Source organism: Siniperca chuatsi, linkage group LG3 (genome assembly GCF_020085105.1).
Source record: "Siniperca chuatsi isolate FFG_IHB_CAS linkage group LG3, ASM2008510v1, whole genome shotgun sequence".
Classification (NCBI taxonomy): domain Eukaryota; kingdom Metazoa; phylum Chordata; class Actinopteri; order Centrarchiformes; family Sinipercidae; genus Siniperca; species Siniperca chuatsi.
This window is the reverse complement of record NC_058044.1, coordinates 16163250-16178555: the sequence shown is the minus strand read 5'-3', so window position 1 is coordinate 16178555 and position 15306 is coordinate 16163250. Positions and strand designations below refer to the sequence as shown.

The window sequence follows — 15306 nt, the reverse complement described above, 5'->3', positions numbered from 1 at the left end:
GGGTTGTATGTTGACTAATAATGTTGACTCACAGTATAAAGGGAAAAATCCTTAGTGTGTGTGTTTTGTGGCTATAAATATACAGCATTATGAGACTACATTCGCGTGTCTTAACGGAAGTATTAGGCATATTTCTTCAGTATCCCATCTGTGTATGATTCAAGAAGAAAAGTTGGGCTCGTCCGGGATTTGAACCCGGGACCTCTCGCACCCTAAGCGAGAATCATACCCCTAGACCAACGAGCCGCGTTGAGTGAAGCTGCAGATTCCAGCCTATAAGAATTTATAGAATAATCTGCCAACTACTGTGTGTATTTTAAATTTGTTTTCTATAGTTATATACAATGAGACCTGTTGGTGAGCTTTTAGAGCCGAAACACAACGACGCAGAAACAAATGAACTGTATTTCCTACTCAAACATGAGTATCCACGCGAAGCGAGATGATTCACTCCTGCCCACTTACTTCTTCGCTTTAATACCTCTCACACCGTGTTTACACCTGCGTCACTGGTCTGACACACTTGAATTTATCTTATCATGTTGATTGGCTACGTGATTTAGCTAAACATATAATGCACACGAGCCTAAATTATGTAATAGTTGCATTTTTAAACCCATAATATCAATAAAATTGTATTACATTTCGAGGTAGACTACTTGTAGGCTACTTTACTTGATTAGCTATTTCCATTATATGCAACTTTATACTTCTACTCTACAACATCTCAGAGGCAAATATTGTACTTTACACTCCACTACGTTTGTCTGACAGCTTTAGTTTTAATTACTTTTCAAATTTCCCTTCCTGTCCAGTGAAAACCATGTATCTCCAAATGATATGATATTATCAGTTTGAATGATGATAAACTGAATGATTAATTTTTCCTTTATGGGTTGAGAAAAATGTCCTGTTTCTTAAGCTAAATCAACTATTTTAAACCTCTCCTTGGATTAGCTGGAAAATGCATCGTCACAAAGCTGAAAAACAGCGTTGTTTTTCTGAGCTCGTTAAAACATATAATGATCTTATAGACCACGATGCATTGCTGTAGATTACACTACCCAACAGTTGGCCTATATAAAGTAGTTAAACATCTACAGCAGTAAAATGCAACATGCACATTAATGCACCAGTAACATGAATCCAAAAACATCGTATATAATAAAACACTGAATGAGAACTTTTGATTTAAGTAGGCCTACATTTTACTGATAATACCTACATACTTTTACGTAAGTAAGGTTTTGAATACAGGACTTTTACTTGCAGAGGAGTATTTTCACAGTGTGGTATTAGTACTTTTACTTAAGTAAAAGATCTGAACCTCTCTTGTTGTGGCCATAGACGACAGTTGTTCCTGGGGCGGTGAGTTATCTTGTCTGTTGTTGCTCTTCGGTGCAGTCACCTACCGGCCTGCCGACGTGGCTGGGCGGAAGAGGAGCTGCTGGCTGGCACCAAACGGGTGAGCTGCACTGTCACTTTCACAAAAACAAAACTGTCTTTGAGCTTTATAACTTTCCTTTTGCCCGCTACAACTGAAACATCTGCAACAACACCGGCGATGAAGTTTCATTAAATTGCTGCAGTGTTGTAAAAATGTATTAGTGTTACTGGTTTAGAAGATTATAAATCTGCGAAAAGGCTAATAGCCAAATTGTCATATTCGCTTTCAAATACAACAGTGGTCTTTGTTGACTGTCAGCTTGACATCGTTCTGTATGTTGTCATTGCGAAATATTGTGTTCAAATAGTGTTAAAGGAGGAGAAGAGGCTTTGACATGCTCATATTGATGTTTTCTCTTGATCATTTTGTTTTTAACCAGTTTGAGTAATTAGTTATAGGCTACAATTTGATCTCTACATGCTGTCTTGACACTTTATGGATTAGTACTACATTTAAATTCTTGTTACTCCAGATCATTTTATACTTATTGTGCATTGTTTTGCAGTTCGTAGCCTATTTTTCTGGACAAATGTAGTTTTATTGGTATTGTGAAATGGAATTTATTGCCATCTTGTGCATACAGTTTGTCAGAGATAACGTTGTGCTAAATATATTTTGCAGCCAGGAAACAGCCTTAAACAAACTTAACAGTGATTGAAAACATGGGGATGACAGTAACCAGGTGGATGCATGCACAGCACCTGACCACGAGATGGTGATGTTGAACCATGAAGCGATAACCGGTGATGAGATCAATCACAGTGATTGATTTGTCTCCATTTTCAATAATTCTAGGTTCCTAATTTTGGTCTCAGAATTTCACATAGCATGCAACTAATGTGTAAATAATGCAGTGTGGAGTCTGACTCTACAGTAAATCTTAGATTCATACAAGGCAAAATAATAATATTATTGTAATTGATTGCATCAGTGTACTTTTTCTGTTATGTGTCTCGCACAAAGTTTGTGTTTTTATTTAAGACGTCGAACATTAGATATTTCACTCTCTTGTGAGTTTGAGTTTAATCGTTGGAAATACATTAAGCCTTCTGTAATGCTGCAGTGCATAAAAGACTAAAACCACATTTTACACAGAAACCCAATATATACAACATTTTAAAAGGTAAGAAATGCACGGCAGTGGTGGTGAAGTGATTGGCAGTCATGTTACAGTGATGGTCCCCTGGCTGTTAAAATAAGGAGAAATGTTTGCAAACACATTGAATTGATTTAGCGATCTGTATCTCTTGAGCTAATATGAGGTGTCTGAGTGGCATTTTGTGTTTAAAAGTTAAGAATTTAGCTAGTCAGTTTGGCTCTTTGCATGCAGAGCTTGGATACTGAAATTAGAGCCAATAATTTGTCTATTATTCAGTTGGTCGATAGAAAATTAATCTCCAACTATTTTGATAATCAAGTAATCATTTAAGTCAGTTAGCAACAAAATGTGAATGTGAAAAACTGAAAATCTTTGGATTTTTGGAGTGATACTCGAACAACACAAGACACCTGAAGACATCACCTTAGGCTCAGGGAAATTGTGACGGGCATTTTTCAATATTTCCTAACACTTTATGGATATATTACTCAAGGCAAATAATTGGCAGGTTAATTGATAATTAAAATAATGCATAGTTGCAGCACTAATTGAAGTTATGTTGTGAAAATTAAGCCAAAGCAATCATAAAATACTGTAAGGTGTCCGGTTATCATCATACACCACATCCACACATAGAGATTAGTTACAGTTACAAAATGAAAACATCTATTTGCACCTTGTAAGCTTAAATTGATGTTGTATATGTTGTATATTTTGGTTGCAGGGTACAAAGATTTCTAAAGAAGCACAGATCAGCACTTAATCAACTAAAACCTCTAAAATCAAAGATCTCCTCTGTTCCAGATCACCATGTCCCAGGCTGCCCCCTCTAACGCCGACCCCTCTGCTGACGTCACCCCTCCACCTGCCCAACCCCCTCTCACTGACCCTGGTTCCTGCCAGGATGTCCCAGCAGCCTTTGCACCGGCCTCCGCCGCTCTGCAGCCTCCTTTGGTCCCTGAGAGTTTCGTCCTCCCACAGTCCACCCAGGAGACGACCACAGAGGACACCACCACCGCTGAGACTCCTGAGGTTCCGACTGACCAACCAGAGCCCACCGCTGAGGGTCAGGTGATCGAATGTGACCAACCAGTGAGTCTGGAGCCAGACGCAGAGGCTGCGGAGGAGGATGTGGAGGTTTGTAGTTTCTTTAGTTGCAGTTGAGTTGTGATGAAATTTTCTTGACACTATAACCTGTTCTGGATTTCTAAGGTCAATACTGATATTGATATTTGAGAGTTTAGAAACCTGATCTATATATTGTTCTATGTCCATTTTTTGTTTTTATTGTTTTTTTTACATAAACACATAACATAAACAAACATTTTTGACAAGGATCCCATAAATCAGCTTTTTTAAAGAATTGCATCAAGCGGGACATTTTACAGCTGGAAAAATGAACTTGTCAGTGCTCTCTGAAGGACAAACTATGTAATGATGACACTATTTCTAAATGATCACAAACATATCATTTCTGTGCTTCTTGTTATGGATCAGCTGACATATTTATTGATACTGATTTATCTGCAATAAGCTAATATTGACCGATATATCAGCCTGGACGATTTGTCAGTGTAGCCTTCAGCCCGTATTCTCCTGAGCTTAATTAGCTTAATTCACTTATGACTTGACTTTGAATTAATTGAGAGTTGACACGATAAGTTTCTTAATTAGACTAGTTTGATAATTGATTCATTGTTTAAATAATTTTTCAAGCAAAAATGCCTAAAATGTTCTCTGTAAAGCACTTCGGTCAACACCTGTTGTTTATAAATCTGCTCTATAAATAAACTTGACTTGATTAGTTCCAGCTTCTCAGTTGTGGGGATTTGGTGCTTTTCTTTATGTTATGTGACAGTAAGAGTTTTGTATCTTTTAGATTTTGGATAAATAAATAAGATGTCACCCGGGGCTTTGCAGAACTGTGATTGTAATTTGTCCCTATTTTCTGACATTTTATAGAAGGATTAACAAATAATGAAAATATCTGAGGCTAGTGGCTATGTCTGGGTCAGCAGATGCTGCTGTATGTCTAGTAGTACTACTAGTTCAAAAGTACTGTTTTCTAACCATTTCTGTCACTTCAGGAGAAAGAAAAAGGTTGGGGAGGTTGGAGTTCATGGGGAAAATCTCTTCTGAGCAGTGCCACCTCCACAATGGGTATGTCTTCTTTCGTTATTTCCTGTCACCATCTTTCTCACGCTCTCCCTCCTGATCTCTTTACCTCTTGTATCTGTCTGTGTGCAGGTCACAGCCTGACCTCAGTTAAGGCAAAGGCGGGAGAGGCTCTGCGTCTCCACAAGACCTCAGTAGGAGAGGAGGCACGAGAAGAGGAGGCGGAGGGAGCAGAGGAGAAGAGTAAGGGAGGAGGTGATAGTGGAGAGACTGACCTGTCCAGCTCTGGGGAGTCTTCTGCGAGTGCTGCAGCTCCTGGCAGGGGCGTCTTCTCTACGATCACACACGCCGTGCAGAACACAGTGCGTGAGCACACACACACACACACACGCACTGCAAAACTGTCCACCTCACCAAGCTACAAAATCATGTGACGGAAACCTGCCAGTGGAGATAAACTCACTGATTTTCAATTGTTACTTGAGGCATAATCCAAATTTTCTGCCTTGTTTTGAGATATTGACAGTTGTGGTATGTACAGTGTGTGTGACTTACGGATTCAAAGTTTCAGCAAGTCAAATGTTTGACTTACTAAAATACAGTATATATGCTGCCTCTTCTCTTGGCCGTTTTCTGCCCTTACTATGCAGGTAGGTTCCCAGTTATACAACAAGCTAAACACACTTACAGTAAAGGTTCAGGGAAAATGTAAAAATGTGAAAACAGTATTGCATAAAACACAACAAAAAGTCTATCCTATCATAATCTTAATTTACAATTAAAATGTGTCTGTCTCGTCATTTTCACTTTGAAAATCAAACATTTTTTTATTATCTTTATATTTAGATTTATCCTCAGTATTTTTTTTTTCTATCATTCCTAATTTCTGTGAAATTTCCTGGTGAGTCTGGGACTCCGTAGTTTGCATGGGGAGTAAATAAAATATGCTTGTCAACGTTGCTATGTCTGTTATGGAACTGTGCCATCACAGGTTGCTACTAGCAACAAAACATTTAACTGATCTAATCATTTTCATTTACCTTGACTGTTTTTATTTTTTATCATTCTTGATTTTTTCATCAATTTCTTCAAATGTTCCTAGTCGCTCTGGTAATTCGCCTTTTTCTGTCTCTCCCTCTATTTGTCTTTTGGTCTCTCTCTCTCTAATTGAATTGAATTGAATTCAGTTCAATTTGGCTTTATTAGCATGGGAAACATATGTTAACATTGCCAAAGCATGTGTGACATAAAAACATAAACAGAAAAAATGTGCTATTAGAATATATACAGATAAGTAAGATAATATAGTAATAATAATAAAAATCTCTCTCTCTCTCTCCCTCCAAGGGTAAGTCGGTGATCAGTGGAGGTTTGGATGCCTTGGAGTTCATTGGAAAGAAGACCATGACTGTTCTTGCTGAGAGTGACCCGGGTTTCAAAAAGACCAAGACCCTAATGCAGAAGACTGTATCACTGAGTCAGGCACGCAGACACACACACAGACACACACACGGAAAACCAATATGATAAATAATGTAAAACCTGTGTATTGTGCGTCTGCGTGGATAGAATAATTTGGTGATTTTCAGTGGAAATCCACATTCTGTCATTTCTCTAAAATGACAGCTCTGCAGCGGTGTTACATCAAGGTTTTACTGTGATTTTACAGATGTTGAAGGAAGCCAAAGAGAGAGAGCGGGCACGCCTGGGCAACCAGCCAATCAGTGCTCCCACCGCTCACTACGGTATTCTGTTTGACGACTACCAGGGCTTGTCACACCTCGAGGCCCTGGAGATCCTGTCCAACGAAAGTGAGGCCAAGGTGAGTGAGGAATGTAGAGTACTTTTCAGAATCAGTCTTTTTTAGAACGGTGTTGACAAAGTCATAAAATCTATATCTGCTCTTAGGTCCAAGCCTTCCTCTCCTCCCTGGTGGAAGAGGAGCAGGAGGAGGTGAAGAAGGAGCTGATTTTCATTAAGGACATCTTCATCAAGCGAGAGGAAGAGGAGGAAGGAGAAGAAGAGGAAAAAGAAGAAGAAGAAGAAGGAGGAAAGAAGAAGGATAACGGTGATCTAAGTTCCCAATTACACTGTTCTACCCCCCTGTGTGAGTGACCCAAACCAACCGCCAGATCTGCTGGAGGTAGAGGCGGTCCCTGAGCACTGACCCAGGATCCGTTAGCCTTATTCCCATTTCCTGTTTGAACTGATATTTCACTTTGGTTGAATTAATTAAGGCGATTAATGCTAAATTGCATGTATGTAATGTTATTGTTACAGACCATTTCCAAATTGTATGAAGGTTTTTTTTTTCTACCTTACAGGTTTCCAGTCTGTGGTCAAATCTAACTCACAGTGGATACTTATTACTTATTTATTATTGTTTTTTTGCCAAGTAATGTTATAATCACATGTTACTTCAGCTGTGAGCGGAGACTCTTTTGAAATCTTTTCCTCGTTGGTGCATTCAAGCTGAGAGTTAGGAGTCAGGTGCACAATTTTTAAGGGGGGAATCCACCGATTTTGTTTGAAAGTCGCGAGCGTTTACCAAGCAGGGATGATCTAGCGAAAGACGCTATTGAGATGCATTATGGGAAGTGTAGGATCAAGTGTTTTTTACCCATACTAGAGTCTAAAAGTCAGGATATCTTGGCCTCTGCTGCTTTGATTTTTATCATTCTTCTTTTTAATCTGTATCTCACAAGTGCCCCAAATGTGTGCTAGTGCAATACTAAATTGCTGGAGTGCCCCAAGAGGCTCCCAATTTCACATCATCCTCTTCACAACCTGTGATAATGATACACATCTGTATTACTATCACAACTAGTGACAAGATGCTGCCTGGTGTCGCTGACAGTTGATTAAAATGATCAATTCACAGGTTGATAGAGGCTGTAGCAAACACCAAGACACAAGAAAACAGTTAGTTGTGCTGTTAGCCTCAGTCTTAAGACTCTTGCATTCAGACTCTTGCTTTTCTAACCAGCAGGAAAAACAAAACCAACCCCCCAAACCACAGGTACTTTAGGGCCTGTAAGAAAATTATTTGGGTGAGGAGGGGATCTTATATTGCAGTTTATAAAAAAGAAAGACCCTCCCCAGAGTTATTAATATTTAGTCTGGATCCTCCCCTTGACTTAGAAAAACTGCAATACCCTCCCCCCAACATGTCAAAATGATATATTTATAGCAAACATGATGAAATGGTAAATGTTTCAGCCACTCTCTGTTTTTGAATACAGAGCTGCTAAATAAATGGTTATTACTGCCACCGAATGAGTGAACCAGTAAAAATAAAATATCAATCTGGTACAAGTTAAAGGACCCTCCCCCAGCTCCCTTTGTGCACCAAAAAAACCCCCAACATAATCCTCCCCCTCTTCTGACCCCATTCCTCCTAATAATATCCGTACCGTCCTTTAGCTTAAGCAAATCACTGTCATAGGTAACTAACATGACAGTGGCAACATGATCACCGATGTCCTGGAAATCACAGTAACTGCACTGTGACAGTCCTGTTTATACCAAACGTCTACATCTGAACTAACAATTCTGTTTTTAATCGCAGCATAACTAACTAAAACATGTCACTGTCATTCTGTGACATTATGTCATGTTTGATTTATATCGATTCCTGTAAGTGAAATCTCTTCTCGATTGTCCTCATCCACGGGGAGGTCAAAGGTCAGTGTCAGGAACAGAGCAGGAGCCAGTACGGATTTAATTTCTGAGACACTTCAGCAGAGAAGTGGAGTGTCAATACAGAGGTCTAAACTGATCAAAGCACAGTCTCTCTTAACGTTTTCCTTGTGTTGAGAAGAAAGTTAAAAATCCTTTTTCAGTGTTGTCTCAGATAATAGTGATTCAATGTCTCAAAACATAAACACATTTTTTTTTCTATTTACAAAAGCCCAGAAAACCTTGGAACATTATGAGAACCAGTGTTGGAGGCGTTTTGTTCCTGATCTGCTGTCGTTGTCTCTGCGTACAAAGTAGAAAATGTTGTACCAAAGTGAAATTCCGTGTCGAGGGGATGCCATGTGATGCCAAGTTTTGGTTTTTATTGTATCTCACCAGCCACTTGTCACTTTACATTTTTAAAGCTATATGTAAACTGATGTGCGACAGGTGCCCTCGGGCGATGTCACCGCAGTGCAGAGTTCAAAGCAGACTGGTGTCCCTTTCCCTCGAGGTTTTAAAGCTCGTGCCTGATCCAAGTGTTGGTGTTCAGGGACCACTGACATATTCACATGACATCACAGATACAAAACAAAACCAACAGGAATTAGTCTGTCAGATCAAGACATTAAATCTGCATGCGTGCTGTGCACATTAAGCTCTAACTGTAATTTATATACAGGAGTTTGAATTAACTTAGCATGAAGTGCAACAAATCTCTGTTGTGCTGTTAGCTGAAGGCAAACAAGAACATTATCCTTATGATCTCAGCATGGGGGAAAATCATTGCACGTGGTATAAATCTGCTCAAATTTTTCCAGTTTATGCATCTAATGTTTTAACATATGCTGTATAAATTGAAGTATACTGACATAACGTGTGTGTGTGTGTGTGTGTGTGTGTGTGTGTGTGTGTGTGTGTGTGTGTGTGTGTGTGTGTGTGTGTGTGTGTGTGTATCTGTGTATTTCTGCCAGCGGCCGACGGCGAGGAGTTTGTGAGCGTTCTCACTGAGCTGCTGTTTGAGCTTCATGTTGCTGCCACGCCAGACAAACTCAACAAGGTGAGTCTCACACACACACACACACACTATACAATAATTACAATAATTATGAGGACATTCATCGACATAATTAATTTCCTATTCCTATCCCCCTCCTACACAGCAGACCACAGTGCAGCACAGCCAGAAGACATGCTTTTCTTAAAGGATAGGTTCAGGGTTCTTACTACATTATTATACTTACATTATTTAATTATTTATTGGTTGCTGTAATCATTCCTCTTCTGCATACTGGCCATGAAGTAATCCCTTCATAGTCTGACTCCAACATCCATAGTCCTCGTTCAGTGTTCAGGTGAAGCTCAGTGAGGCTTCAGCAGTTTGAGTTACACAAATCAAGTGGGTATGTGGAGTTTTCTTGTAAACAAGTAAAAGGTTGCATTTAGTGTTTCTCATCAAAGCACACTGTGTTTCCTTGAGGCCTGACAAATGTGTGGAGTGTATTTACTTCCTCATAAAGCACTTGCAAAGCCGATTTTTGTAAAATATTTAAAATTGTGATTTATTTACATCCATGTTTACTTGCTAGCAGTCTACTCTACTTCCTTTGTTGGCACATTGCTTTGTTTCTTTGTCTTTCCCCTTTTTTGTGCGATTTTATTTATATATATCAACCCAAACAAATCACATATTTACCAAACACCCAAAACAGACGAGGACAGTTTATTTGTTCTACATGAAGCATAAATGAACATAAAACTTCACCTTCAGTTCATCTTTATCGAGAACACCCTTCTTTCCTCAGCCAATTGAAACTTAAACACTTGGGAGGGCACAAAGATTCTGGCCTCAATATTTCTCAGTGGATTCTGGCATTATTAACTCCTAAAAGTTCAGATTACCTGTTAAAGGTCTGGGCTTTTATATACTCACAGTATATACTGCTCCCCAAATTAGGTAAGTTTATTCTTTTCTATAGCTATCTTGCTTATTATGTCTATATTTAAATAATAATACACGCAACGTTTCTTGGTACGTTACTGCCACCAACTGTTGATTAGCAGAATAACATGAAACCAGTACCCTGAGAAAATGAGTGAGTAAAGTAGAAGTAGATGTGGAATTATACATACATACATACAATTTAAAAATACAGTGATCATCACAGACAAACGTAGTAACAAAACACTGAAAGCCTATCAGAGCACATCATTTTCCTATGACCCTCATAATAAACTTAATTCTACCCTTAACGTGAAACCACTCTAAACAAATCCTTTCACAAAGTGAGTACCTGCAAAATGTCTAAAGATTTCTCCCCTTATTATTACATATTTGGTCCACACACACACACACACACACACACACACATTTTTCAACATCCACTCTCTCCTGCTGCAGTCTTAGATGTAATATCAAGTTTTCACCTTTGAAGTCCTTCTGCATATTCAAATTCACATATATAGAACCAGCATTAGCATATAATCGTGTATACGCATGTGATTAGCATACATCAGGATGGCGATCTCTCAGCATGCAGAGCTGACTGGTGGTAATTATGCATCTCCAGGCTCGGATGAGGGCCCACGATTGGGTGACTGAGGTGGAACAGCTTGTCACTACGGAGACAGTTGGCAGGGAAACGCTGGGAGGAGAGGCCTCACCTGGAGAGAACGAAAAGGAGGAGGAGAAGAAAGATGGAGAAGAGCAAGGGGAGAAGAGGGAAGATGGAGAGGAGCAGGGGGAGAAGAAGAGCGGGGTGGAGGAGATGAAGGGAGGAGAGGAGGAAAAGAAGAAGAAAGAGAAAGACCCCAGATCTGTAGAGGTGAGATCAACTCAACAACGTCATGTGACTCAAATCAGCAACAATAATCATTTTCTTTATTTTTTTTATTCAACCTGCCTCTCCTCCTGCTGTCACAGCCAGATTTGATTTTATACAGTTTTTCAATGTGTGTGTGCGTGTGTGTGTGTACCTCTCTCCAGGCTGTCTACCTCTCATCAGTCGGCAGTTTGGCTGAAGTGACGGCTCGCAGCATCGAGCAGCTCCACAAGGTGGCAGAGCTCATCCTCCACGGGCAGGAGCAGGAGAAACCAGCCAGAGACCAGGCACAAATTCTCATCAGGTGTGTGTGAGATTGATTGATTGATTGATTGATTGATTGATTGATTGATTGATTGATTGATTTGCTCAAATATACATTTTTATTTTTATTTTAGGTTGACATGTGCCATGTGTAAAGAGGTGGAGTGTTTGGCCAAGAAGTTCTCTGATACGCTGCTTCTTGTTGGGGTAGGTGAGAGGGATTGTGTGTGTGTGTGTGTGTGTGTGAATAGTACAGTAGGGGTGTTGGTTGGCTGGTGTTATTCTGTTTTTATTATTGTTAACAAATCCCATTAAAAGTACAAAACCAACCATGTATTAATTAATCCGTCTCTCAATACTTTCTGACTTCCCCGCCCCCTGTCTCAGCCCCCAAGCCCATTGGTTCCTACTAAAGATGTAAAATGGTTGACAAATAAAAAGTTTCATTTTTTTTTTTTTTTAAGGCTCAGTAATTTCCTTAAACAGCTGTTTAAGTTTTGTTTGGGACTATTTTCAGCCACAGATTAATACACATTTAATGCTATAGTGAGTATTTACAGCAGCAGGACGGCATGGATGGGACTGACTCAAAATAAACGATTAATTAAATAATACAATTTTGAAGTTTCTGCGCATATTACAGCCTTCTTGTGAAGTACATGTATATGTAGACTGTAATACCCACTCTGTTAAACACCTCCAGGAAGGCTGTGAAACACATTAGTCAGCTAGTGTTGCCAAGTTGTTTTTTATATTTTATCCTTTGTTACTGGAGTACCTTGTTGGCTGGTGAAGTAGCGTCAACATACTCTTTCATGGTAATGAAGGAAAATGTTACACAGTGAAATGGCTTTATATGCTTTGAATAGTTTTTGGAATATAATGGAGGTCTATGGCACACAGGAATAAGATACTGAATATCACACTTTTTTTCCTGGAATTTGTCAACTGATGAAAATCTAAAATATCGCCAGCCTTATCCTTTAATGTTTGTCTGTAGTTTTTTGTGTGCTTTCCTACCAAGCCACTGATTTTTAATCAGTCCATTGAGTATTATGATTGGTCTTACATCTTTGCTCACTGCTGCTTCCTGTCTCTAATCTCTCACTTTCTCTCTCTCAGGGTCAGAGGAAAGCAGAGGAGTTGAATCCACTGGTAGACAGTGTGCTGCTAGAGGTGAGAGGCACAGATTTTTCCTCAGATGATTTTGATTTTAATCAAGTCACGGTGAACTAAATTAATGACATAGCAGTCTCAGCCGGGTGATGACTGCTAGAAATGTGTTAATGATTGCGACTGATATGATAATTGATCATGTTTAATTTGTTAATGGGGAACGAGGTGAGACGTGTACAAGATGATTAAAAATATGTTTATAAATGAAGAAAAAAATAATTCAAAATAGATTTCGAACACTGGGAATACACTTAAAATACACTTCATTCCAAGTGCAATCAGCATTTTCAATTAAAGCTGAGCCGAAAATCATGCTCCACAATATTTTATTTGAGATATTAATGTTTTATGCTTTGTTTTTAGTATTTTCTTATACTTTAATTACTTTGTTTAATTATTCAATGGGGTTTGTTACCATGTTTGTTTTATATGTTACATATTCTTGTGCTGCTTATGTGTTTTGACAATTTTCCACTTTGGTGGACATTCAATTTCTATTCTATTCTATTCTATACACTACCACTGTGTGGTTGACAACATGTTCAAAATATTTAGGTTGCTCAAAGTAAATTATGAAATCATTTCAACCTTAAATAACTATACTCAAATATACCTCAATACTTTTTTCATTTTCTGTATATTTTTAAATACACATCTATAACCAATTCTTAAAAAGGTTAAATACATTTTTGTTCGTATGGGAAATGATGATGATGATGATGATGATGATGATGATGGTGTTCATTGGTCTCCTGTCTGCAGGGCTCCAACAGCACCAACTACATCCAGAATGCATTTCAGCTGCTGCTGCCCGTCCTGCAGATCTCCCACATCCAAAGCCAGCACTCTCGGTCCACCACAGAACCAGCAGCACAGACACAGCACTAACACACACACACACACACACACACGCTACCTGCTCACCTGCTTGTCTTAATGTATCTATTGTTGTACAGTAAAGTATAGAAAATAGATTATTCCACATTAAGTGCTTAAATCTACATTAAGTGCCATAGCAACAGGCAAAGATGTTTTATATATACATAATATAATCTTGAGGATAACGATTTAACAAATAGACGCATGTAGAAATGACCCACATGCAGGTTGTATGTGTGTCTCTTCCACGTTGTATCTCTTTATGTTATTTTGACTCATTTTAGCGGTTGATATTTTGCTTTGAGGAACCAAACGGTGTTCGGAGCTGATTCGAGGTCAGCTGTGACTCATTCTGTCTGACAAAGATGTTTCTCTATCGTCTCCAAAAGCTGAACCAAAAACAGAAAATTACTGCATGTGTTGAAGGGACTCTATATTAATGTATATTAAGCTTTCTTTGCACTCCTTATGGTCCATTGTTATTTCAAAGAGCATTGACTAACATTAGTGAAGTGCCTGTTTTGCTGAAATGTTTTAATCTGGTTTGAAACAAAATGCCAGTATTAGTGAATATACACAACACCTTTTGCTTGTTTTGTTTATTTATGTTAAATTATGTGAAGCAACACTACCTTATATTTCACTCTTATCCAGTTTGATTTGAAAAGAAATCTGATCTTCATACTTTATATTAGAAATTAATTTGTTCTCCTTCTCCCTTCTTGTGTATATTGAAGATGTATTGTAGGTGAATTCATCTCTAATTATCTTTTGTTGTGCTGCTACACTTAAAAAGTATAGTTTGACATTTTGGGAAATTTGCTTAATTGCTTTCTTGCGAGAGTGTGATAAATATGAAGTTATAGCCAGCAGCTGGTTAGCTTAGCTTAGCACAAAGACTAGAAACACGGGGAAACAGCTAGCCTGGCTCTGTTCAAAGGTAACAAAATTTGCCTACCAGCACCTCTAAAGCTCACTAATTAACACGTTATATCTAGTTTGTTTAAACCTACAATAACTGTTTGGTTTTGGCCACTTGGGGGCAGCAGAAACAAGTTATGAACACAGAATTGACATATCATCACCATTTGCTTATTTTCACATCCAGCAGTTACATAGCAACATTATTAATCATTAGGAGTGCTTTAACCAATGAGATATACTGGTAATGTGTTGATTAGTGAGCTTTAGAGGTGCTGGTAGATGGATTTTGTTACCTTTGGACAGAGTCAGGCTAGCTGTTATCCCGTTTCTTGTCTTAATGCTAAGCTAAGCCAACCGGCTGCTGGCACTAGCTACTTATTTAGACACTCTTGTCAAGAAAGAAAATATTATAGTATTTCCCAAAATGTTGAACTATTTCTTTAATAACAAAATGAAATGTCCTCTGTAGGATTCTAATCTGAAGACCTTGAAGAAGTAACGTTAATTAGCTGAAACATGTATGTGTTTTTTTAATTTCGTCTTGCCCTTCTGAATAAAGGCTTTTATTACTGTTTTACCGGGATCTGTATTTATACAGTTCTTGATCCCCAGAGATATATATGTCAACCCTTTTCCACTTTTCCCCTCCTTTTCTTTGACCACCTGTGGAGGTTCAGCAGCAATCCCAAGGTGCTCATAGTGCATCTGTCCTTTATTATGCAGGGTTAAATTGGCTCCTAGCTTCCAACCTGCAGTTATACCGTATAGATCTCTGAAAGAGATCAAGTTCTCTCTTCCCCATCTTTACTTCTGCTTCTTCCCTTTTAGAGAGACACTGACGTGGGCAAGAAAGATATTAAGCAAAGAAAATATTAGTCAGTGCTGTTGTAATGTTTTGGCTC

The 15306-nt window shown here is 38.7% G+C and overlaps 1 protein-coding gene and 1 non-coding gene across 3 annotated transcripts; one reads left to right on the top strand and one right to left on the bottom strand.

Annotated features, from left to right (window-relative positions):
* Positions 1–174: 174 nt before the first annotated feature.
* On the bottom strand, positions 175–246 carry trnap-agg. Its single transcript has one exon. It is a non-coding gene; the product is annotated as a tRNA-Pro (tRNA).
* Positions 247–1319: 1073 nt separating this feature from the next.
* Positions 1320–14981, top strand: fam114a1 (family with sequence similarity 114 member A1). 2 transcript variants are annotated; one of them, XM_044191159.1, is made up of 13 exons: positions 1320–1465; positions 3351–3683; positions 4634–4706; positions 4794–5023; positions 6009–6143; positions 6331–6483; positions 6570–6729; positions 9314–9399; positions 10910–11164; positions 11326–11465; positions 11560–11632; positions 12548–12601; positions 13364–14981. In XM_044191159.1, exons 2-13 carry the CDS (start codon positions 3357–3359, stop codon positions 13487–13489), a joined length of 1812 nt encoding a protein of 603 aa, XP_044047094.1. In that variant the 5' UTR covers positions 1320–1465; positions 3351–3356; the 3' UTR covers positions 13490–14981. The 2 variants fall into 2 exon arrangements, with proteins under 2 accessions (XP_044047094.1, XP_044047093.1); XM_044191158.1 differs by having other exon boundaries at positions 6570–6768.
* The last annotated feature ends 325 nt before the right edge of the window (positions 14982–15306 follow it).

Bases quoted from the DNA above. Each gene is read 5' to 3' on its own strand.
- fam114a1 (XM_044191158.1), top strand. From the start codon at position 3,357: ATGTCCCAGGCTGCCCCCTCTAACGCCGACCCCTCTGCTGACGTCACC. The intron at 3,684-4,633 runs GTTTGTAGTTTC...CTGTCACTTCAG, and splicing joins CTGCGGAGGAGGATGTGGAG to GAGAAAGAAAAAGGTTGGGG. The intron at 9,400-10,909 runs GTGAGTCTCACA...ATGCATCTCCAG, and splicing joins CGCCAGACAAACTCAACAAG to GCTCGGATGAGGGCCCACGA.